Genomic DNA, 24,560 nt, shown 5'->3' with positions numbered 1-24,560 from the left:
CCAGAGACACGACTCCACATGGACGCACATGTTGCACCGTGTTTGCTGGATGTGTAAATAGTCAACGGCTTGCCAACAGCAAAAGCAAGCAAGCAAACAAACAGCACGATTAGGGCATGACATATGTTTTTTTTCTCTCCTTTACAAATGAGAGTGATCTGTGGCAGAATTAGGACTATATTGGTCCGAATTTTTTGGAAATTAGGGGAAATGTGGCACAAACATGCATGTAACCAAATCATGTTTTGCAGTTTTGCTGACCACGGACACAAGCATTCTCACCAGGGTACAATCTGAGTAAGTGGCTGGAGCGAGATGAATACTTGTGTGTTAGCAGGGGGGGGAGGGGACATTATCAGCAGGTGGAGCTGGTACAGGCATCAACAATGCCTGATGACATCAGCTCCATGTTAAGAAGCAGCAGTCTGCTTCTTAATGGGCCGGGTGGGGAGTTTGGTTTGGCTTTGATGCAGAGAAAAAAATGTTTTATTTCTAGGAGGTGCACAGTCCCAGGGCACAAGTATACAGTACTCTGACTCTTCAATGTTCCCTTTTCAGATGTATGTTTTAGGTGATAATGATCCTGGTACGATATTTATTATAAAAGACAATGGTATGTATGAGCAGCTAGGTAACAACTATAGTACAATAAACCAAATCACAAATAAAAATTATTGTATATTTGCTCTTTACTCTGACTTGTTGCTACTTGCAACATCGCTGACACTCGAGATTGCACTATCACTCCTGTACATTTGTGTATTCTTAGTCTATTTGCCTTATATAGTTTCATTTTATCTTATTTGGTCTTATTCTATTTCATTCTATTCATTCTGTCTTTGGGCTGCTATACTATCTGAATCCCCCTATGGGGATCAATAAAGGATTATCTTATCTTTTCATAACTTGAGACTGTTGCTTAGTTGTTAACTGACATAATTAATTGTGGCGTTCACATGATAATAGAAATTAAGAGTTTGAGCTGATTTAATGATCGCAGAAACAAAAAATGTGTACGCACTGAGAATCAGTACAAACTCTTCTTCATGCACATTAATTGGGACATATTCACCGGCAGACATCACATCACGTTTCATATCTAAATGACCACCGAGGCTGCACCACATCACCTGATCTATAAAATATCCCACTGCCGCTACTAAACACCGACCTTGGCACAAGGAAGTTCATTTGCAAAATAACAAAACCGCACAAATTTACCAAAATGAAAGGTCACACCGCTCAAACATTTGCATCATCCCCTTTACAACGTACATCTGGGTGGTACTTGTTTACAGATAAAGTCATACAAACAACAGTTGTCTACACAGACAGTCATACGGCAGTCATGAATTTCCTGTGTCTTATTGCAGAGTCATGCATACCCTGAGAGGCTTCCGCTTCCATAGTAGACAACAAGACATACAAAGATCACGTCTGTATACAAGGTACAAGTACAGACTGTTCTCTTTAAGATCAACATGTTCTTTTTAGATAGTTATAATACAAATTTTTCTGACAATTATACAGAATATTTCACCCTAAAACAAACAGAAACACTTCATGTAGTGCAGTATACTGTCAAGTGAAAAATATTGATATACTCCAGAGTCAGTTGTACCTCATACAAATTTTTAATATATATATATATATATATATATATATATATATATAGTGATAGAGGCCATGGCAATTTACTGCCCCATTGCACAGAGTTCGATCGATGTTGTTTCCCCGAGTACTGGGCAGTAATCCAGGCCTTTAACTAGCCAGTCGATTCCTCAATTATGTTTTCCAGGAGTAACAGTGAAGCCTGTGAGAAAGTGCAGTCTCAGAGTGATGGGTGTTGATTTGGATGTCATGTAAGAAAGCTAACAAAACGAGAGATAAAAAAAAGGTTTTAATGTTTTGTTCTTCAAAAGTTTAATCGAATAGCGACAAATACTGTACGTGTAGTAAGGCCTTTGGCATGGATCAGCTGCAGGCAAACGATTTAATGGAACTTTATTTTTAGTCAGTGAATCAGTCCATATCCTGAATTATATCACTGGGATCACAGGAAATCCTGCTCCAGAAAAAAACAAACAGTTGGGCTTCCGTTTTTTACAATGTAATCGGAGATCTTGGAAAATATGAGGACAGGCAATAATATTGACTGTAGATATCCAAAATGTTTTTTATGAATGTAATATCTCAACTTCTGTGGAATTTTATGTCATCAAAAGAGGAAGGAGCTTTGCTTCATCGTCTGTGAAGGTGAATTCGTGGCAGGTCAGCTGTTCATAACAGCTGCTAGTGGTAATAACATTTTTGAAACAACACTGCGGGGAATCTGCAGCTTTTCATGCTCTATCAATCCAGTGTTACATTGGATTTATATATATATATATATATATCCAGGTGTCTTAGCTCACGTAGGCTCCATAGTTGCTAATTAAGTTCACAGACGATACGGTTTCCCTTCACTGGTTCGTCTGAACCCTCCAAAAGAGACGAGAGGCAAAGAGAAGGTATTAACCGTGAGAGGTAGAGAGAGATATTCAAAAAATAAACCTGAAAGAGCCATCTTACAATTTCTAATTGATAATTCATTAATCAATAGATTAATCAGCCAGTTAAAAAATGACGACGGGTGGAAGTAGCTTGCATTGGCCTTAATAGAGAGTAAACCTGAACTGCAAGTTTGATTTGTGAAGCACTTTTGCTTCACAACAGGCTAAAGCTTCAATCAAATCGAATAAATATTAAAATTAAAAATCAAATCAAATTAAATGATAATGCATTATATGGAGACTTGTTTATATCCCTGCACGACAGTCCACAATCCAAAGAGTACAAATGAGCAGTGTCAAGATTTCACACCTCTGTTAACAAAACTGGAACCTGTAACTTTACACACCCACTCTAACACACCCGAGAAGCCACAGCAACGCTCCTCTGCATCAGTAGTGGAGTAGAGAGCGCAGAACGCTCTCAGCCATGATAAATGCACCACTTTGTGTGTTTACAGTATTCACACACTGCGATGTCTTATCAATTCATCCATCTCAGCTCGACTGAATGCAACTGCCGGAGGGGGTAAACACCTGCTTGTTGATCTCTGTTGTGCCTGTGTAGAACTTCGTGTGGATAGTGGTGATAAGTGACATATGTACGCAATTAAAGAGGCACTGATCGTTTGCTCAAACACTGCTTATATTCACCTGATGCAAAGTCTTTTATGCAAACAGCCTTCCCTTAGACATGAAAATGGAATCTTATGGAGTGGGATAAGATGTTCGGAGGTATGAACTTTCTGACTTTGACATCAAAAACGCCTGAAATCATATCTTACCAAAAGTTTACACTGGTTTGTTTCAAATATGACCAAACATGTTCCTTGAACGTAACCAAATAGTTTTAGCTGCCTAAACTTCAGATTAGATTAAACTCTGATCAGAAAAGGCATCTCGTCAAGAGGTTGCAGAGACTCAGGTAAGTAAGTCACTGTGCCCGGACAAGGTGTCGCCTTAAAAACTGAACATGGAGAGGCATGGAATTCAGTTTTCATGCACCACATAAGTGGATCGAACTTACAGAAAACCGCAGGCCTGCTGCAACACCCAGTTCTTTTGAATCAAGACGGAAGACTTTTCTGTTGGCCGCTGCCTTCCAGTATAACAACTATAACAACGTTTTTATTTTTTGTCTTTTTAATGGTTGTATTTAAATGTTATTTTATGTGTGTTTCTCCCCAATGCTTTTAATGTTTTATGTAAAGCACTTTGAATTGCCTTCTTGTTGAAATGTTCTATACAAATAAACTTGCCATGGCGCCTTGCCTTAAAAAAAAGTAGCTGAGTTTTCATTCTGTCACAAAAAAGTGATTTTCAGTTGTCTCGGATCGCAGATACTCTTGCCATATGGAAACATCAGAAACAATCCATGGTTGTCCTAATCACATTGAGCAATCACAAATGGACGGCTAATAGACAGCAGTCTGCTGTGTGTCATCATTTGAGCCAAGAGCCCGACACCGAATACTCAATAGAGCGGCTCAGCTCTGCATGCACGCACGGCACATGCGCAAAGACACAAAGTCCTTTAATGTGCTGTCCCTCTTTTGTATTCTGCATAATGGCTTGTCACATAGTGGCAACACCAAGGACCTCTGGTTCTTTTTGCTTCAGTGAAACTCATTAATTGCATCTTGTGAGGCGCCCAGCATTATTCTTTTTTTTTCGCTGACTGATTGTGTGTGTGAGTGTCAGAGGTATAGAGAGAAAAGGTTTAAAAGGAAAAGGCAGAGTATCACACTGAACATACAGAATGTCAATGAGACATTGCTTGTGTTCCTCCCTTCAACCTCTGAAAATGTGCCTATAGAATTTAGTTGTGTGCGATTAAAGAGAGTTAGGGGAATTGGGATTGACACTTGGGATCACATAGAGTGCACATGTATCAAGGTGTGCTGCGTGTGCTGGCACAGAGGAGGCAACAACAGACAGAAGACTTCCCATCCTGCTACTTTGATTCACCTTTCAGTGCTTCCAAAAAAACAAAAAAAAATTGGATAAGACAGAATAAATATTAAATATTCTATTGAGTTACTTCTTCTTGCGGACCTGATGGATCTGAGGGGTCCCTGAGGACGACGAGCAGTCAGACGATCAACTTTGACCTCCAGCATCAGACCAGACGAGGCCTAGTGTGCGATTACAAGCTAACCCCCCCTTAACCCTACTTTCAAATATAGAGTACAGCAGCCCGTGCATTTAAAATAAGTGTTGGGGCGATGTGTTAAAAACATGACTCATCTCTTATCGGAGGGCTCCAAAGCAGCTGAACTGTCACAATGATGTGAGTCACTGAAGGGCGCCGTAGTCTGGTCGGCTCAAAGACGTGACATTGAAAGCGGACACGAGGCCGACTTTAGCAATTTACACACTTTTAATGACTCTTGTTGTACAGCAACACCCTGATAACATTTAGTTAAATGAGGCTGTATGTCTTTCTAAAACTCTGGGACCATATCAAATCTTGGCCACAGCTAAATTTCAGCTAAATTTGTTTGGAGAGAAACAATAAATGCAATCGACGTAATAACTACTATAGTAGTGTGTGTGTGTGTATATATACATACTATATATACTTACACAATCAATAATACATGAGGGTAATAGCCATAAAAATAAAAGGAGCGAAGCACCAAACTACAATATATGTTGACCACAGTGCCACGCCGGTTAGTTTGTCTAATCTAGTATTCTCTAAAGCCCTATGCTCCGCTTCAGCCCGTGGAGTTCACAATCAGTGAACAAGAGGCATCAAGCACATACGGTGTAATAAAAGTTGAGCCTTTACAGCCCAACAAGCCAGGGGCAGCAGCAGCAGCAGTCCCACTTGAGATGCTGTGGCCTCACATTAGAGAGCTGCCGTATTCTCATTACCGAACAGGCACTCCGCCTCTCCAGTCACGTGGTATTAGATTTGAGCTTTGCTTTATCGGGACATTCAGGAGGACAAATAACAAATGAGTCAGGGGAATAGTAAGACACTGCTGTGGCATACGTGCTGTGCAGCGGAAATATTTGATTTGAACTCCCCAAAAAACCTCGGAAGAACTTTCCTGCCCTCATTTGTCCGCATCTGAATCTTAAGGTGTCGTCTCCCCCCCCCCCCCTCCCCCTCCCCCGCCTCATCTTACTCCTTCACTTGACATCTCTGCTCACCTCAATCTCCATTTCCTGTCCTATAACCTCTCACTCTCTGCCTCTCTCTTCACCCACTCAGTCAACCTCACACTGTGTGTGTGTGTGTGTGTGTGTGTGTGTGTGTGTGTGTGTGTGCACGTGTGGTGAGATTCTGGACCCATGACGCAACTGAGTGCAGCGGCCCTGGGGGCAGTCATGCGCCGTGGTGCTCAGTCGGACGACGGAGACACGTGTCGCAGATCTTTCCGGTTACCGTTGAGCACAAACCCATCTTTCTCTCTTTAACCCTCTGCTCTCACACATGCGCGCGCACACACACACACACACACTCACACACTGTCCCCTCATGTACTCATCCTTTATGTCCTCTGACTTTTTTGTTGTTGTTGCTTTTTCTCAGCATCTCTTTCTCAGGGTCTCCGATAATTTCTATTTTAAAATTTCTCTATATTGCAATCTTCTCTCACACTGTGACAAATAAGGGCACGTCCTTGCAGGTGTTTTGTCCTCCATTCACTTTGAATCATCCTCTACTCCCCCTCTTTTACTAACGCCTTGTACATAACAAGACGGGAGGCGAAGCCCCATCACACCCTTCTCTCTGTCAAATCCTGGCCTCTGCACACAATTATCATCCACGCTCTTCAGTTTTATCTCTTTTCCTCTCTCCTCTAAAGGCTAAAATGTAATTATTATGAATACTTAATGAACACAAGACCAAGCATTGATGCTAAATATTCCGTTCAACATTCTGGCAACTGATCCGACTGGCCATCACCACTACCGTGACAATTTCTGACAAGATGCTCCATTGGTTGGATGGTGAGATTTTTGTCGTCCACGTTGGTTTAAAAACATGAGATTAAATGTTCATTCTTGACTCATGATTAACGAATAATTTTATTGTTAGATTTTAATAAAACGCTTCTGATTTTACTTTTGGGGTGAGACATTTTTGTTAGACAAATATTTCTACGTTTGCCTAATGGTAAATGCCAAAGTAACTTCTATTCACCTCTTCAGTCTGTTTGATAATTTTGGCCTCTTGAGAGGGAATACCTAATAACTTGCTTATGATGCAGAGGAGGCTCCATTAACCTCTGCCGAATTAACACTAATAAACAAAATTATGGAAACTGTCCCAGGGGATCAAACAAGATAAATTTTCCCTGACCTCTGCGATCTGTGCAGTTTTGTAGCTCTTATAAATGTCTAGTTAATCTCCAATGATTTAACTCTCATAAACCTGAGATACTTAGTTTTTTTTAATTCTGTAGTTGAGTGAGAAAGGTGTTTTTCTTTTTTCTTTCCATTCAATAATATTAATGTTAATCTTGGCATGCTGAATGCGATGCTGGATGCACATGCCAAAAATACTCACTGAATCCGAAGGAATATCCCTCTAAGGCGGAGGAAAAGAAAAATCATTAGATAGTTTCTGGTCACGACACAAAGGAAACTTACTCTGCAGGTGCAAACGCGCGCACACACTGCACAGAAACACATGTTTAGCTAAGCGTTGATGTGTTCCTGCCATAATTCTCTCTGCCATTTTAGAAAAAGTGCTTGCTATTTCTCCTGAGGTGTGTGAAAACGCAAGGTTGTGAATGGAAGACATATACGAGGAAGTTTGCCTTCAGCAAACCCACCCACACAAGCCCACACTTACAGCACGCACACACACGCACGCACACACACACACACGCACACACACTTATCTACAGAGAGAGCATCGGCCTCAATTAGTTTCCAGGTTTGAAAAAAAACATCCTTCGTCTCTTCACTTCTTCTCTCCTAATCTCCTCGGTGTAGCAGTAATTATTCCTTTGGAGGATAGTTTTAGGTGTAGCGACGTCCGCTCCCAGTCTAATGCACAGTAATTTAATTACTTAACCGCTGATATGTAAGTCCTCTGTTGTTGCAGACAGGATGAAGAACTGTGTGACGCACGGACACACTGAACTACGACCGTCAGTAGCTGCTCGAAAAGACAACGTATTCAAAAACACAAAAGAAGCGTATACAACATTGAACAGTAGACCACATCAGATCATACCAATAGTAATACACTTACACTACATAGTAGTTGACGTATCAAATAACAAATATTTGCACAATGCGCTAATATAGATTTCGGTGTTTTTATTGTACAGTAGATACTGCTAATGGAAAGATGTTTTAATCCTTTATATTTTATTTGTTTAGCTAGAATATATCTATTTATTTTATTGTAATTCTTTTTTTCAGCTCATCTCTTGCGCTGCTGTGATGTCTGACTTTCCTCTGGGGACAAATGAAGGCTTATCTTGTTAAAGAAGGAAAACAAGAAGCTGTTTGTGTCATTGAATATTTCATGTTGTTTTCACAGCGAGATATGGCTCGACCAATCACGACACCGTGAAGATTCTCAGTGTCAGGATCAGAGCTGCGGTGCTGATGAAACAGATCATTACGACTCCCGGCCACTTTTCTCTCCAAGTAAGGAAATATGCAAGAGACGACGTTAACATCCTGTCATTCATCAGTTTCTTTATGAATTGACAAAGAAACGTTACATAGCCAGCTCATTAAACTGAGACAGCTTGTCCTGCGTCCACAGACTGTCGCTGGAAATTAAAGGTACAGCTTTTCATAGGCTGTTACATGAGCTTGACCTCTGCAAGCACTGAAGCTTCTGCTCAGAGTGGATGTTTTGAATGCGGCTTCATTGTGCACCATAGGTGTGTGCTTAAAATATCATAACTGCACCACTTTACGATCTGTATCTGTCAGTAACAGGGACATTTTCTTTTATCCTCTTTTATCCTTGAAATTAGCAGTGGGTGATATAGATAAACTCGTCTTCTGCAGGATATTTAATTTGATATTGTGTTAGAAATACACTGTTTATGACGATATAGCTAATTCTTTAGGAGGTCTAATTATTTAATAAAAGGGGGGGTGTCAGAATTCCCTTTTTTAAATGTCCTATTTATTAACATAAATTGCTATTCATCATCTTAAGGTTCATACTGCAGTGTTTCCCCTACCATTGAATTGCCCCAGACCCCCTGAAAAGTCAAATTCATTTTGATTAAAAAAAAACCTAGGGGAAACACTGTACTTTAGAGTACTTTTAGAGTACACATAACAAAGACCTCATTGACGCAAGCAGCATACAACGATACACGTCTGCAGTGTTTGAGCTGCACGGTGATATTAATCAGTTAAAGTGTTTTGGTGAAAGATGAAGTGGTTCAGATTGTGACATAGCGCTGACCTTGGTTCTTGCATCGGTCTTGTCATCGTTTTTCTGCGGCAAGCTACGCGCCATCAACGGAGACGACACAATGTGTCACAACTACAGCAGGTGAAACTGCAGACCCTACACACACACAGAAGCTGTCCCATCCGGGAACCATCCACCGTGAGCTCTGCAGTGTCTGGAGCCTGCTCTTCTCTGAACTGTTGCCAAATGGAAAGGCTTCATTATAAGTAAGCTAGTTTCTCTAGATTAAGCAGACAGTTCCCTCTCAAGAGTATGACTTTTACAGTGATCGCTCCATAGTTCAGATGCACATAGAGGGACCATTTGAATATAGCTGTGACTTTAAATTCTATTTTAATAATCAATATACTGTGTTAGATCTTAAATGGCTCAGTTGACCATATGGTGTAAGGGGCAATGGTGAATGTTGTAATCACACACACACACACACACACACACACACACACACACACACACACACTGGCAATGGCAGCATGCTACCGTGCAAGGTTCTGACCAGACCATCTGTAACAATTTGAGGTTTAGTGTCGTCCCCCTTTGACATGAAGCCGCAACAGTGAAGAATACTAATAAGTCACTTATTAAAATATACTGTAAAGTAGAAATACACGTTGATATACTCTTAATAGATTGAAGACCAAGCATTAAATAGTATAGATAGGTATTAAAGCAGATGAGTATATCTACTTAGTTATATTGCACATATTAACATTGCATATGACAGCATTGCTTTGTTGTCATATGCATTGCATTGGTAGGGTATTAAGTTCTTTAATGGCGCCTGGATTAAAAAACTAGATCTGACAAAATGCTGCATATGCACCAATGTCAGTTAAATTGTAATTTGAATTAATCGGGCCAGCAACATAATATTCAACTGAATCCAGCTACTACTAGCACAACAACCTAACCTTAACCAAAAGTTTGCAGCTCCTCTAACTGCATGAGGCTCCTTGTGAGATCTGAAACAATCCCTTAGTCTACTGCCTCTTTTCCGAAACACAATAATCAGATAACAAACATACAACTAAACGCCAGAGCATAGAAGCAAGTCAAAGGAACATACAGTGACATACGCCAACACTGTGAACTGTCACATTCAGCTTTTCCTTAATTATTTCGCTAAAGCCACATGCCCCACTACAATGTCGGAGAGCAGTGACAACTCCCGCACAGACGAGAGCAAGAATGTTAACGTGAATTGTTGCAGACAGTGCACTGTCTCAGACCCGTGAAGAAGACTGCACGCACAAGTCGCATCCTGGAGTTTAACATTTAATATCAGAGCCTAATGATACCAGAAAGTGACACATTTAAATTAATTGGTGTGTCCCTGACAACTGGATAACTCGACCCCTCATCTCCTGGTTGACACTGAACTTGCTGGTCTCTTCAATTGCGCGGGGAAATGTAAAATAAGATATATGCAACTCTGAACTCTCCACAAAAAGCACCATGCAGTTTGCTTCACCAACGAGCTAATGCCCTTGGTTTCTTATAAATGCTGCCGTGACTGGGCCGCTAATTCCCGACAGGCCAGTTGAAGAAGTGAGAACTGGCTAAAATGTGCTCATTCTACCAAAATGTCCACATTCTTTAGATCTCAATCGCCAACACACAAAAAGAGTAACCTTCTGTTATTTGCTGCCTTTTTTTCTCTCTGGCTGCCACACATATATAAATACACACACCACACCCGTGCATAGCCCGCCCGTGACGTGCAGCCCGGTAGTAGGTGTAAGTGTCAAACTGTCAATATGGAGACGCTGCAAGCTGCAAAGGCCAAGTGGGAGAATCATTTCCTCTCCGCTCTCCAATAAAAACAAACGTGCACACACACCACACACACTTACTGTGTGCACTTATGATATCATGATACATGACGTTGTACCATCTTGTGTTGGTATTTCAATTCAAGACTAATTGTCCCCAGGCAGCCTATTAACTCTATGCACACTGGGCTTGGGATAAGAATATATATCTTACGTGAATACTGTATGTGTATGTCTATAGCCTTTGCTGCCATTTTTTTGCACGATCTCTCTTGTAAAAGAGACAATTCATCTCTTGAGAATTAGTGAAATAAACAAAAAAAAACTACAGGGATAGTGAATGGTTTTGTACTGTATCCCACCATTTGGTCCCACTTGGCAACTAATGCGTGGACAACACCATGAGGCTGTAGTGAGCAAAGCAGCTCAGACTGGCTTTGGACTGACTGTATCTGATGCCTGGATGTATTTGAGCCTCTCATTATATGGACTGAACTGAGGCAGCGAGACAAAGCAAGGAGAGAGAGAGAGGAAAACAAGAGCCCTGCTTGGTACAGCTTCTTGTTATACACCATGAGTTGCTGATGGTTATGGATGTAATACAGTGATTAACAATCCTTCCTTTTGCTGAGCTCATTTTCCCTCCATCTCCTCTCCTCCACCGGCTTTCTGTGCTCTACAAGCTTGTTTTTCCTTTTCTGTCCATACTCCCTTCCTCCCTCTGTCAGATACCCCCGATTTCCCACTGACTCCAAAACTAACAGCGCTTCACATCGACCCCCTGCTTAATGGAGGACAAACAATGGCGGGCTGACGCTGCTCCGCTCGCAGCTCTCTGACAAAACGGATAAAGCGGGAAGACGTGACTCTCCATCCAAATTCTGCCAGAGGGATTCCACAGAATTCATTTGGGAAGCCCTGTGTTTAATAAAACAGCAGACTTTTATGCCATTCGGTAGCTGCTTCTTTTCCAAAGGTCTGTGCACTTCTCTGGAAGACTCGAGGGTAAAACTCTTGCTCACTCAGCTTACTGCATCGCGCTGCTGCTGAGCTGATCAAATCACATATACCTTCAGTACAATTAGAGTAGATGCTGCTAGATATACAAGCAATATCATGCCAGAAGCATTTCTCTAAACAAATGTGTTCTTCAGTGGCATCTACACATGATTTAGGACAAAAAAGGTCAAAATGATTGTACTAATTTCCTCTTAATTAATAAAATTCATGGATTGACCTGAAATGATAATGCATTTATCTGAATTAATTTGGAGTTTAAGATGTGACAAAAATCGAAATGGATAATTCATATTCTGATACCATGGTTTGCCAGGTTTCAATTTTATTTTTTTTAAAGAATTTATCATTCTAAAAATGTTTGTTTATATCTTTGACTGTTACAGCGCAGCCATGGTCTGATGGCAAGTCAGTAACAACTGTTATTATTAATATTTTAAAATTAATTTTGGTTCTTTAGTATAACTTCTGACACTGCTAAGCTTGTTATCATTCATATAAGCTCAGCGAAGTCAACTTCTTCCTTTTACTCCTTGGTAACACATTTTGGAGAACGAGGCAGAACAGGTGGTCCTCCGGGACAAGTTCAGCGACATTGATTATGCTAATGATCTAATCAAATGTCAATAACAAGTGACATTCATCACGCTGAAAGTAATGATTTACAACCAATTTGTCCAGTTAGGAGTGTTTAGTGAATATGACCTGGAACAATGTACGAGACGTCTCACAGGAAAATAAAAAAAAAAGATTAAGAGAGGTTTAGGACAAGAACACAAAAAAAGCTAATTCAGTAGAATGTCTAGTCCTTAAATTAACACATTCACAAAACTGTGGAGTGGAGTTTACAGTGGAGTAAATGGAAAGAAATCACCATGTCACTGAAATTGGTCAATACAACCCTTTGCCAGATGTACACTATTGTACACAACTATACTGTTTGTCAGCCTCTGAGATGCAAAGAGTTCCAATTTTGTTATGTTCCAATTGCAACTAGGACAGCAGAGACAGACCATGTGTGTCTTTGTGTTGGGTTTAGAGCTCAGATCCTGAATAAGTCATAAAAGCGGTGCAAAACTACTGTGGTCAGGTCCCATTTTAAAAAATGTTCTTTAAATATTTGTGTGTGTAATAAAAAACTTATATTGAGTAGCTGCTGTACGTGATGCAGTCCGTCATGGCCTGTGCTCAATTTGGGCATATCAACGGGGCAATTAATGAGGCCAACAGCGTGTCCGCCCCCTCACTTGGACCACAAATGTCCGATACTAAGGAATGATTTACTTTTTGTTAATATTCAGAGTTTTAATATGCATACCTGGCCTGTGTCATTAGCGCTGCCTCCCCTACTTGCCCTGAAAAAATAAGTAAGTAAGAAAGTAACTAGGAAGTTAATAGGAAATGTGTGATTAATCAGACAGTGCAGCCATGCCTATAAGACTGGAGGCAGTTTTATAGCAACTCGTATAAATCCAATTAGGTAGACATAAGTAATTACCACATGTAAATATTGAAATGGTGCAGCATTGCATATAGAGTGAGTATGACCCAGTGTGTGTCCTGTGTATGTGGTGGTGTGTTTGTGTGTGTGTGTGTGTGTGCGTGCTTGTCCACATCAAATGGAGTGCCGTAAGCGAGGGAAGGCTGCGGCCTCAACACAAGCTTGTTTCATGGTGATATCAAAAATTAATTTTTCTAAGAAGTGTATTTTTTCATTCGTTAGAATTAGAATGAAAACTTCCTACATTTGTCAACTTCAATTTAATGGCTTTTCCTTTAAAATGGACTAGAACGCGGTGCCAGTTCCTTTACAGCCATGCAAGCGGCCCACTGGTTACTGGCTTTGCTCGGCTGTAATGCGACTCAATAGTCAAATATTTGTGTTGACATAACAACTCCATGTTTTACACAGTCTTCCTGAGCAGATGGAGGTAACTCATTAGACATGGAGATGGATGTATTCTGCCACCAGCAGTTGGTTTCAGTTGGATGTTGTGTTGCTAGTAGCAACATCTAATGGCTCATTGCTACAGCAGCTTAACTGTGTGTGAGCAAATACTGACAGGCACGTTTTATTTACCCAATGGATGATTATCGGTAAATTCTCCTTTTACTACATTTGTTTTGTAATTGCTTTATAACATGTTGTCAGAGTACATTTTATGTGCATGTGCAATATCAACATATTTGGTTCTTTCCAAATATGCAGCCAATTACATTTGTACCCTCAGATGCAGTTGGACAACACCTCGTATGAACGACTTCCAATGAAGGTCACACTTGAACTTTTGTATTCATGTCCATGAAATGGCTAGAAAAAGAACGAGGTGAAATGTGGAAAAGACACAGCAGGAACCAGAGCGAGAAAGCGGGTGAGATGAGGAGGCTCAACCATAAATTTTCAAGATTATCGAAGAAGATTACCTGTTGTCATGGCAACAGTGGCCTGTTTCACCCAAGGTTGTGTTGCTGATCGTTCTCTGGTTTAAGGCCCTCTTAGGTATCTGTATGCCTCATGCATAGTAACAGGCTTATCTCTGAAACACTGCAGAGGAGTCAGAGTAGCATGCACACAAATACATTCAGCAACACTGATGGCAATTAATGATTAAAAAGAGTATTATTGTACAAATGGCATCATCTAGTTGCAGTTTTTACGTGTTTTTATTTGTAAACAGTGGATAGTTATGGCCATTCTGTTGGTCAGTCGGTCTATGAGTCAGACTGTTTTATCATCTCTAGTTTGAAACAGAAGGTTTTTCTGAGACAGAAATGCGGAGTTTCCAAAAAGGTAAGTGCAGTTGAAGTGCAAACCTCTTGTATATTCTGAGCACTAACCCTGATGGATACATCTACATACTGCCTCAGGCAGGGCTGATTGCTGATAGGGCCCTCTCATCCTCCTGAAGAGGCTATTTGAGAGAAGATGGATGGAGAGGTCTGTTCTGTGCAATATGCACATGCTACAATCAGACTAAAGGTCAAAATGGACAGAGATTAAATTAAAATGACCATGAAATCGGTCATTTCTGATGGGGCATTGACAACAAACCAATCAACCCACAGTCAGGAGGGAAACATAACCTCCTTTTCTGAGGTAATTAAATACAAGGATACACTACGAAGTCCTTTTTTAATTAAGCACGGTCAAAATCAAATATTGGTACAATTGCACTGAAGGTTGTAGGTCAAATTTAATGAAATCCTTCAGATGAATGCCAAAGCTCTTTTTAATGTTTCCACTCATTCCTTTGTTCCTTGGGATCAGCATTGTTTTGGCACCATTCAATCAGGCTGTGGCTTCTCAGATAAATGAAATTCTTTTAGAACAAACCCCCTCAAGCTGTTAGCTCCGTTGAGGTGTAAATTTATGGAGATAGCACAAGCAGCAAGTGCTGTTTTTGTCTAATTGCCTTTGAAAAATCTGCCAGAGTAGAGGGCATGTAGAAAAACCGGAAAGTCAAAACTAAAAACTTAAAACATACTGTATGTACATCCATACCAATACACAAAGGGGATATATTCCTGTCACATTGACATTAGCTAAAATGTTAATCTGAGGTTGATCTTTAGTCTCAACAGACCTTAGGGATCAAAGTGCTTCTTAATGCTGCTTATTAGTCAGTGCAACAAATCGACGTTCAATTCCCATGGTCCCTTGGGAACCTTTTGTTTATGTAGGTACTGGAGTTGGTTTGTTGAGATAAACAGCTGGGGGCACTGCTTCTCTGCGCAGGTGCTATTACAATATTGCACAAGAAGAGGGTGCAACAAGAAGTAATAATTAAAAGAGTGCCAGTCAAACCAAACATTTGAAAAACAATGTAAAAAACATGTGTCTTTGTACTAATTTTAGGAAGGTTTCAGTTTCCTGATTGTCTCACGCAGATTTTATTTTTTACGACTTAAGAACCGTTTCTTTATCTCTTCAGTGGACACTCACAGGTTTCATGTGCTATATTGTGTTTTTTGCAAAATTTCCTTATGTGTTCACTTATGTTTTGTATCATGTACAGTTCGAAGCAAACCCACAATAGGGTCCCCCTTTTCAAATACACATGACATTGTCTGAGACACGCTCCAAGGTTTATTACTGTTACATCTCAAGATTTTTGAACAATGAGAACTAGCAGGCTTTATAGAAGCTCACCGACAACGATTTAAAAGACAGGCGAATGTGTGAATTCCATTTTTCATTCTTGCACAAAATATATAAATTCAAGCACCTTCAATGAACCATGTCTATTTGAATCTATTTTCTAAAAAAAATTGTCAAAGGAATGAACTTTTGAGGATTTTTCATTTGACTCCAAAATTATGTTTAATCACACCAGACTGCATTAAAATTGTAAAACTATCTTATCACATTTTTGGAAGTTTCAAGCTTAGAAATGTTATCTTGGAGCTGTTTCCATATCACCCCTGGGGCTCAAAATGCAGCTCTGACGTTAGTAGTTCACAACCTGCAGCGCACTATAAAGTAAACATGACATTGCCATCGGCTGTCCTAAGGTCAGCTCTCAGTCTGCAGCCGAGAATCATAATGCCACCACCGATAATTCCAAATCACTGATGAAGTCAAACCTGTGTTGAGCAGAATTCAAAAGGAGCCTTGAAAATGATCTGACCTATCTGTAGTGCATGTGAATGTAGACGTGTTGTTTTAACCTTTAACAATGAAGAACTTTATTTTCAAACCACTGTTCTACTGTAAACTTGGTCAGCACAAGAAAGTAACAATATATTGCAAGAAAATGCTGTATTTGTTTTTCCTATATCATATACAGTTAGACAGAGAATAGAAACAGAATGCAAGTTGCTCGCAGATGCGTGTGCACTCTGTGTGTGTGTAATGTTGATGGAGATACACAACGCTCCTCCTCCCCACCTGCTCTCACTGTGGACTCCTGTCTCCACTGGCGATGGAGAAAATACATTTTAGAATCAAATTCAATTCAAGTCATTGCCATCATAACAGAACTGCTACGGAGTAAAAAAAAAACAACAGTGTTTATTGCTGTTCAACCCATTTAATTAGCAAATGCTAAAGCATGCGAACATGCCAAGTAATGATGGTGAGCACATTCGACCTGCTTAACGTCAGCATCATCATGCTGAAACATTGTACCACGCCGGTGTTTGCATTAGCTATGTGCTGCGATCATGGCTGTAGATGTTTCCCGGTCAAGCTTGTGGGGGGAAAAAAAGCGGGGTCTGTATATTGTAATCACTGATGCAGTGAGAATAACAGAGTAAAATAATGTTTACACCGCCATCACTTCAGTGAAGCAATTTCAAATGTTGATTCTTGTGAATTTCTAAGCTCATTCTAAATACCAACCAGTTAAAGCTCAAGCTGTAACTGCAGGGCAACGCAGCTGACATTTCACATCAACCCCTCCCCGTCACAGGGCTGCAGTCGCACCGATGAAACCCTCCACTGTGAGTCACCCTGAAAAGTCAACAGTCTAAAATTAAAACCACCTCTGATGGGCAACAGAGGTGGTCAATACACTTGCCGGCACTCTGGTGAAAACCACACAAAAAAACAGAGAGTGAAAGAAAAGAAGTGCAAGCAAAAGGAAGATGCGGACAGATATAGAGAGCGCAAGGGAAAGAGAGCAGATGTGGCCTTTGGGCTGAAACTGCTGAATCACCACGTCTCTTCTCATTACTTCACGAAATCACGAGCCCGGAGCACTTTCTCCGGAAACCCACAGAGAGTGACTGTCATGATAAAAGGCAGAGAGGATGCAGCGAAAGAGGAAAGGAGGTGGAGAGCACACACATGTGCGCGCACACACACACACACACACACACACATAGAGGGAGAGTGAGAGAAACAGGGAAGCATCACACTGACATCCAGTAATAAAAGGGAGATTCCCAGATGTTCTCTTTTTTCTCATCGTCACCTTGAAAGGCCCCAGACACCGTCTCTTCCCAAACGAGTCTCAATGGGCTCCAGCCTGTTGCATAAAGAATACATGAGGCTACGCAAAACACCCTGAGGTGCCTGAAAAAAACACTCCCTCCTTCGTCTGGGCTTTACTGCTGGACTCCCATCGTTTGTGGTCTCTTCTTGCGGCACAGTCAGAGTGAGCCACCATAGCTGCACAGTTGATATTCGAGAGCTTAGAGAGACAGAGGGAGCCGGCGGACGCAGAGCGACTCGTGATACCTGCGGTTGCTTACGCAACTGCCAGCCAGCGTTCAAAAGCGGGTGCCAACGTTATTCGGAGTTACAGCCCATTTGCATCTGCATGTCTGGCTTCCCCTCAAATCTGCAATTCATGCCAAACATTCGTTTAGTGCTAACTCAATCTATCTCAAGACACAAAGTTACGATTGATCTAGAAAGGGACCTTTAAATAAGGGATTAGAGGAAGGTTAATTCCGGCGAAGGCACAAACGAATAAGAGAAGACGGACAGAGAGAGAGAAAGTCAGAGTCTTATTGCTTCTCGTTAATATCATCCACTCTGGACGTCTCGACAAAAAAAAAAACCGAGGGGAATATTCGTTAGGATACTTCATCTCAGCTAATTGTTATTGACTGGTGGACATGACCAGTACTAATTGCGTGCCCTTCACATTTTGTCTTGCCATCAATCTGCTCATCATAATTCGCTGCTCTGGGCATAGAAACAAAATTGTTGTACAGTGTTGGATTGTGAGATTTTCTAAATCATGCAATAAAGTTTAGAGTGGTAGGAATATGGCCCTGCTTGTTTTCCCCTGCTGTTTCCCCACTGTCCAGAGGAAAGTAGGCCACATTACTGAATCAACACCTCAGCCTGTTGTAGAACAAAAGGACCGACTCGTTCACCGAGACTCTGCCAGATCATCACACACCCACAGTGGTGGAAACACTCCTGCCAACTGCTCAGTCGTTCTGTACTGCGCAGCTCTGTTACCTCTCCTCTCCTCTAGCTCTGTTGTGCCTGTGCCTAGGACGACCTACCTGCCTGAAAATACCCGTCACGCTCAGCCAACTGCGTATGTTACATTCAAATGTTTGGACAACTGCCCGCTCCACCGCTTTCCCTTTCTGTAACTCTGACCTGGTCTCATTCATTATGTCAATTCATTAATCCCCTTGTTACAAGCTTAATGATAGAATCTTTAAAACTTCCTCCGTCCCCAGACCTTGTTCTGCACGGACTCCAGCCATTTTCTGAAAAACCTAACACTTAGAAATAAATCACTGTCTCGCTCAAGGCTCTTCTCTGCCTTGACCCAACAGCGTTGGCTTTCCTCATACATTTTAGAATAGATTTTTGAAATTGAATTATTTTGAAGCATGACTTAAGCCGGCCGCACAATATCTACTGTAGATCTCTCAATTTCCTTTGAGCCTGACCCTGTTCTTAGATAATCCAATCAGTTACTTCTTGCTATTCCCAGGTCCAATTATATGGCTGGAGGGGCTCTGGTTTTTATGCTGTATGGACCCACACTCTGGAGTAAACTTCCGCTCTACATGTGTAAATGAACACTGATCAGCTACAATATTAAAACAGGTTACAGGTTTTTATGTTGTAGCTACTCTGTGGACTGCATATCCACGGGGGAAAAAGTTTTATTTCTTTGTTTTACTATTATTACTGTTATTGAAGTCTGGACAGTAAAATCACTGCCCATCTTCTGCCACTGGCTCAAAACTATCAGAAAATTCTCAAGTACACTTAGTGACAGAAAATGTCAATCTAATTTGATAAAGTCTGATCTAAGTAGTTTAAATTAACTGATGTCTCAGACCCCAGCTATCAAATGTGTGCTTTTTTTGGCATAAGACCTTTTTGATTTCATATAATGAAATGAAGGAGATGAATCTCAGAACAAAAAGGTTTGTGATATTATTTATTTTTGTTTGCATAGATACAGCCAACGTCAAACTGACATCGGCTGTATCTGTGCAGGTATATACCTCATGTCTGATTGTTCAGAATGCAGCCTTGTGAATGACAGATCGGGAATTTCCAGTGTGTGTTTCCCAAATTCATATTACTGAGAAACTCAGTTCCCACTCTTTGCCAAATGGGAAATCAATAACATTGAGCAGAATACCTCTCCGGCCCAGATGCTTTAAGGATTATTATATGATTATTCTTTGGACGCGGACGCTCACAGACAGAGTGTCCTCGTCCAAAGAATAATCATTAATATTAATATTATGTCAAGCTTTCTGGATGAAAGATTGTTTACAACAAAATGGAAAGACTTCTGAAAAATAATGAGTCAGGTTGCAAATTCATTGCATTAGATGTCGTAAATGTTTAATCATATAGCTCGATGTAGACATAGAAGTTGCCCTTGGCCTGCAACTAACTTTCATTTGAACTACGGGGTTTAGGGATTTTTCTAGAGTGGGCCAGGGCAAGGATGTGGCATGTAACATGATTTAGCAATCATCACAAACTCGCTCAGTAGCCACTGCTATACAGAGCAAATGTCGAGTAATCACATCCCTCCCTTATGAAACCACAGTGCATCTTGTTATTGGTTGTCATGAATTACATAAAGCTACTGTAAAAAGACAACGAGAGGTTACAGCAAAAACAAGCTTCAGTGATTTGAAAGGAGACGGTTTGTTTGCAAAGGCAGCAGCGGACAAAAGCCTCTCTTAATCTATTTCCATTCATATTGCTGGTTTACAATTCCAATGATCAGTCTGTAAACCATACTATATCCATATAGTGTATAATGTAAGTGTTGCATTCAAACGCCTCTTTCTGAATGCAGGCTCCTGAGTCTCACATTCAGACGTCGCCACATCATGGGTGGCAGGCAGTCATCCAATCTCAAGCCACCAAAACACAAACAGCAGGATTATCAATAACGCGAGTCACATTCAGTCGATGCAGTGTAGTGGAATCTCAATATACACACATGCATAGAGTGACCTTATAGAGATAATCTTGTGCTGATTACACAAAAAAATTAAATCCACTGCACTAAACAGCAAAAAGCATTCTGTCCCTTTTGCGAGCTCCTAACTCAGACACTGATGGTACATGGCACCAGTTTATTATCTCACACAGATGCCAGCACTACAGCTATAGATTGTGTTATGGCATTAGAATAGTGCAGACAAGCCCCTCAGAGAAACAGGATTTTGTGCCAAAATGTCTAGAGAATGAGCATTTAGCTGCATTTGCATTTTACATTTACAGACACTTAAATCTCAGAATCAAAAACCTATGTGTGATGGCAATGGCAACCCCCTCCCCCCAAATGTGTTTGTACTCTTATTTTTTTGCATTAGAGCAAGATTATAAATATTCCTGTGCCAAAAACTGACTCACCAAGAATTGGAAATGACTTCTTCAAATCTATTTTTTCAAACTAAAAGGACGCTAAAGGACGAGTAAAATTGACTCCAAAAATCAATACGGAAAAGGATAACAATACAGCCAAAGACTTTGTTTGTCTCTTTTTCTAACTGCAGCTTTTGACCATTTCCTATGGTCTTCATATGCAAATTGAGATTTTCTTTTAGTTTAATATCTAGGTCTCATATGTTTGCTTAAAAACTTTGTCAATTCACTCCCAACCTTGGAAACGTCAACAATCTCAACTCAAGGCCTACTTACTCACTTGTTTTGCTATCCCTTCTTCAACCATATCACACGGTTTTGGTTTAGAAACGGTAGTGAAACTTGCTTATTTGTGATACTAAAACAATAATAGCCACATGACAACACTCCACAATGTCCATTAAATTGAAAAGGTCAAAAGTGTCTCATGTGGCCGCCGCCAAATCACTCAGGCATCAATACAAGGCTGACAAGATAAAAACTACAACTAGATAATGGCAGCGATGAATGGCTGTAAAATCCATCATCAACATCCACACAGGAAACCTTTATAGCCTGAAAATGTGATTTGCAGGGGGCAGAGAGCAGCGAGTGGGATACCGACAATATTTCAACTCCAAGGGCTCCCATTTCACATGTATAGAGAGAGATGTTTTATTCACAGCTACATGCTCTTGGATGAACAGCGTTGATGTACGAGGTGATAGAGAAGGGATAATATCCTGCTCACCTACTTGTGCTGTCAAGGGATGAACACACTTACTCATAGCGCTCTAATAAATTCACCAACATTTACATACGCACACACAGACATGGGGCGTCCTACAGCAACCCATATACATCCACAATTAGACACAGGTGACCGTGCTCTTGTGGCAGGATGTGTGAATCTAAACCCCAGAGAGATGCCGTCCTGTCTGTTCAAATTAATGGAGCTTATCCTATTTTGGGAGCAGCTTCAGTGAGAGGGGGGGAAAATATATCTAATAATAAAGTTTCAACTTACGATTCATGTAGGATAGAAATAAATGACATGTGTTAGGCCTCTCTATTCGCACTTATGAATAATTAAAGTGTCAGTCAGCATAGCACCAATGATCCCGCTTTTAAATCATCTTTTTCAAATCAACAGGATCTCACATTCCTTCAGGCTGACTTTAATCCAACTATTTTTAGACCAAATTTGTGGAGTGCCACAAAAATGTGTTTGTTAAGGGTTCACTAAATATTAATAACACTCAGCACAGCTACGATTCACATCAACCATCTATAAGTCAATTGGACAACCCTCAACCAATCATTAAAGACGCTTGTAGCTTACCACTCATGCATGGGCTCGTCAATGACCAACAGGATCTTGAACTTCTTGGAGAGGGAGGGGGAGGGAGCCGACTGCTCCACGAACCCGGCGGCGGAAGCAGCCGTCTGTTTGACCGCGTTGGTGATGGAGCTGAAGGAGCTGAAGAAGCCAGAGGAACCACTGGAGGAGGAGGAGGAGGAGGACTGGGCCTGTTGAGTCTGCTGAGCCACCTGGCTCAGACGTCGCTCCTGAGCTGCGGGGGAGCCGGCTGGCACCTGAGATGGTGCTGGAGCTTTAGTGGGTGACTGGGCAGGGACGGCCGCCGGGCCAGGGGCCGTACCCTGCTGGGACGAGGAGGAGGTGGTGGCGGGAGGTGGAGCAGGTGGGTCAGGCCTCTGGAGGTCTGACATGTAACCGTTGGGCAGGTTGGACATGAAGCTGCTGTCCGAGAGACGGCGTCGGAGGAAGTTCATGATTGCGGTCGAAGGGTCGGTCTCTCAGTCGGTCGGTACGTTGCTTTCCAAGTGTGCCTCTGAATTTCTCGGCTGAATGGATGAGAGCAGAGACGGGCAGAAAACAACACACTAATCAGAGGTTAGATGAATGACGGGAGAGAAAATCAGTCCAAGTGTTTGAAGGAATGGGGGACGGAGAGCTGCTCCCGTGTTGCAGGAATGGAAAGCAGGAAGGAGAAGATGGATGGAGCGATGGATACAGCTCTGGTCCAGTCTCCAAGAGACAGCTCTCCAAAGCTATGCCAGCAAAACAGCGTGCGTTTGTGGTGTTCCTCCTCCTGAGCCTTACGCCTCCTCACAAATGAGTGTGTGACGTGAGAGAGAGTGTGTGTGTGTGTGTGTGTGTCTGAGGGAGAGAGACAGAGAGAGAGAGGTGTGGTGTCGTCCCCCTCCTGTGAGATACTGGTGCTCTTCCCCCTCTACTCTACTCTACTCTACTCTGCCTGCCTGCCTCTTGAAACTGCTGCAAGCTGAATGCGCTCAGGAGATGCAGCTCTCTCTGCTTATCTCACCCTTTCACTCGCTCACGCTCCCTATGCCCTTTTCTTCTCGCTCTCTCACTCGGGCGCGCTCACTGGCTGTCTCCCCCTTCCCCTCCCCCTCGCCTCCTCCTCCCTCCTGTCATCATCCTCCTACATCATCGCCTTTGCGTGTGTCGTGCTGCAGCCTTGTAGCGCTGCGTGCCGTGTGCAACCAGTGGAAGGGGTTTCCTGAGATCGTGCTTAAGGTGGAGTTCAACGATGGAAACACCATCCATCCCGCGCCGCAAGCCCCACCTCCTTCATCTGCCATGCTTCTATCCATCCATTATTTTTTTTTACCCCTCTCCTAAATCTGTATTCCCTCCATTGTGGGCCAATGTATGTAACAGTAGCTAAAACATTCACTGAAAAAAAAAATCCCTGTGAGGATGTTCTCATGCCAATATCTTGGCTTTAAAATCATGTGGCATGACAGAGGGCAGGGCTGCTCTGTAATTTAAAGCTTAGGTGGAAACAGGAGGAACACAGAAGAAAAAGGAGGAGAAGAGAAGGACATCGATTCATCCATCCTTGCAGGTTGGAAGGATCAACAGATTTTTTCATCAGTCAAATGATTCTCCCCAGTGGAACGTGGTGCTCTTAAGTAATGTGTCCTGTTTTGCAGCCAATTTAGGCTTGAAGGTGATGATGGCGCTGCCCAAAGGGAAGCCAAGCTCAAGGAGAGCCAGCTGTGATAAGTATGATATTAGTCATCATTCTCTGACCTGGGTTGATTGCAGCATTAGCATATAAAGAATTAAGTAAAGGATCACCAATTTCTATGATGAGTAAGCGCACCACGCCTTCTAAGAGTAGATGTAGATTATTTTCAACACCACTGTGTGCATTGGACTATTTGCTTTTCTGTGTGTCTTTCACTTCCAATTCCTCAAAACAAACACCTCCTCCCCTGACGCCAGGCTTCATTTTACATTCAGTATTACAGGGCATGAGAAGAGAGCGCACGATTCCTAAATGCCGTCAGCAGCAGCAGCAGGCTGCGTCTGCACCGTTTGCTGCTCTGAGCTTTACTTCAAAAAGGGGGGGGGGGGGGGGGGGGGGGGGGGGGGGGTAGTAGCAGTCAGAAAAAGACACGACAAAGAGAGAGCGAAAGAAGATTATTCAAGCGGAAAAAGAAAATTCCACACACGTCTG

The 24,560-nt window shown here is 41.7% G+C and overlaps 1 protein-coding gene across 1 annotated transcript in view; it reads right to left on the bottom strand.

Moving 5' to 3' along the window:
• The window catches only part of syn2b (synapsin IIb), a 70,369-nt gene that overhangs the window by 39,705 nt on the left and 6,104 nt on the right, over window positions 1-24,560 (bottom strand). The window contains exon 2 of the mRNA XM_035631679.2: window positions 22,391-22,914. Coding sequence (XP_035487572.2) covers window positions 22,391-22,842 — 452 coding nt within the window. The 5' untranslated portion in view covers window positions 22,843-22,914. The remainder of the gene's footprint in view (window positions 1-22,390; window positions 22,915-24,560) is intronic.

The sequence above is a fragment of the Scophthalmus maximus genome, chromosome 6 (genome assembly GCF_022379125.1).
Source record: "Scophthalmus maximus strain ysfricsl-2021 chromosome 6, ASM2237912v1, whole genome shotgun sequence".
Taxonomy (NCBI): Eukaryota; Metazoa; Chordata; class Actinopteri; order Pleuronectiformes; family Scophthalmidae; genus Scophthalmus; species Scophthalmus maximus.
This window is presented reverse-complemented; position numbering and strand designations above follow the sequence as displayed.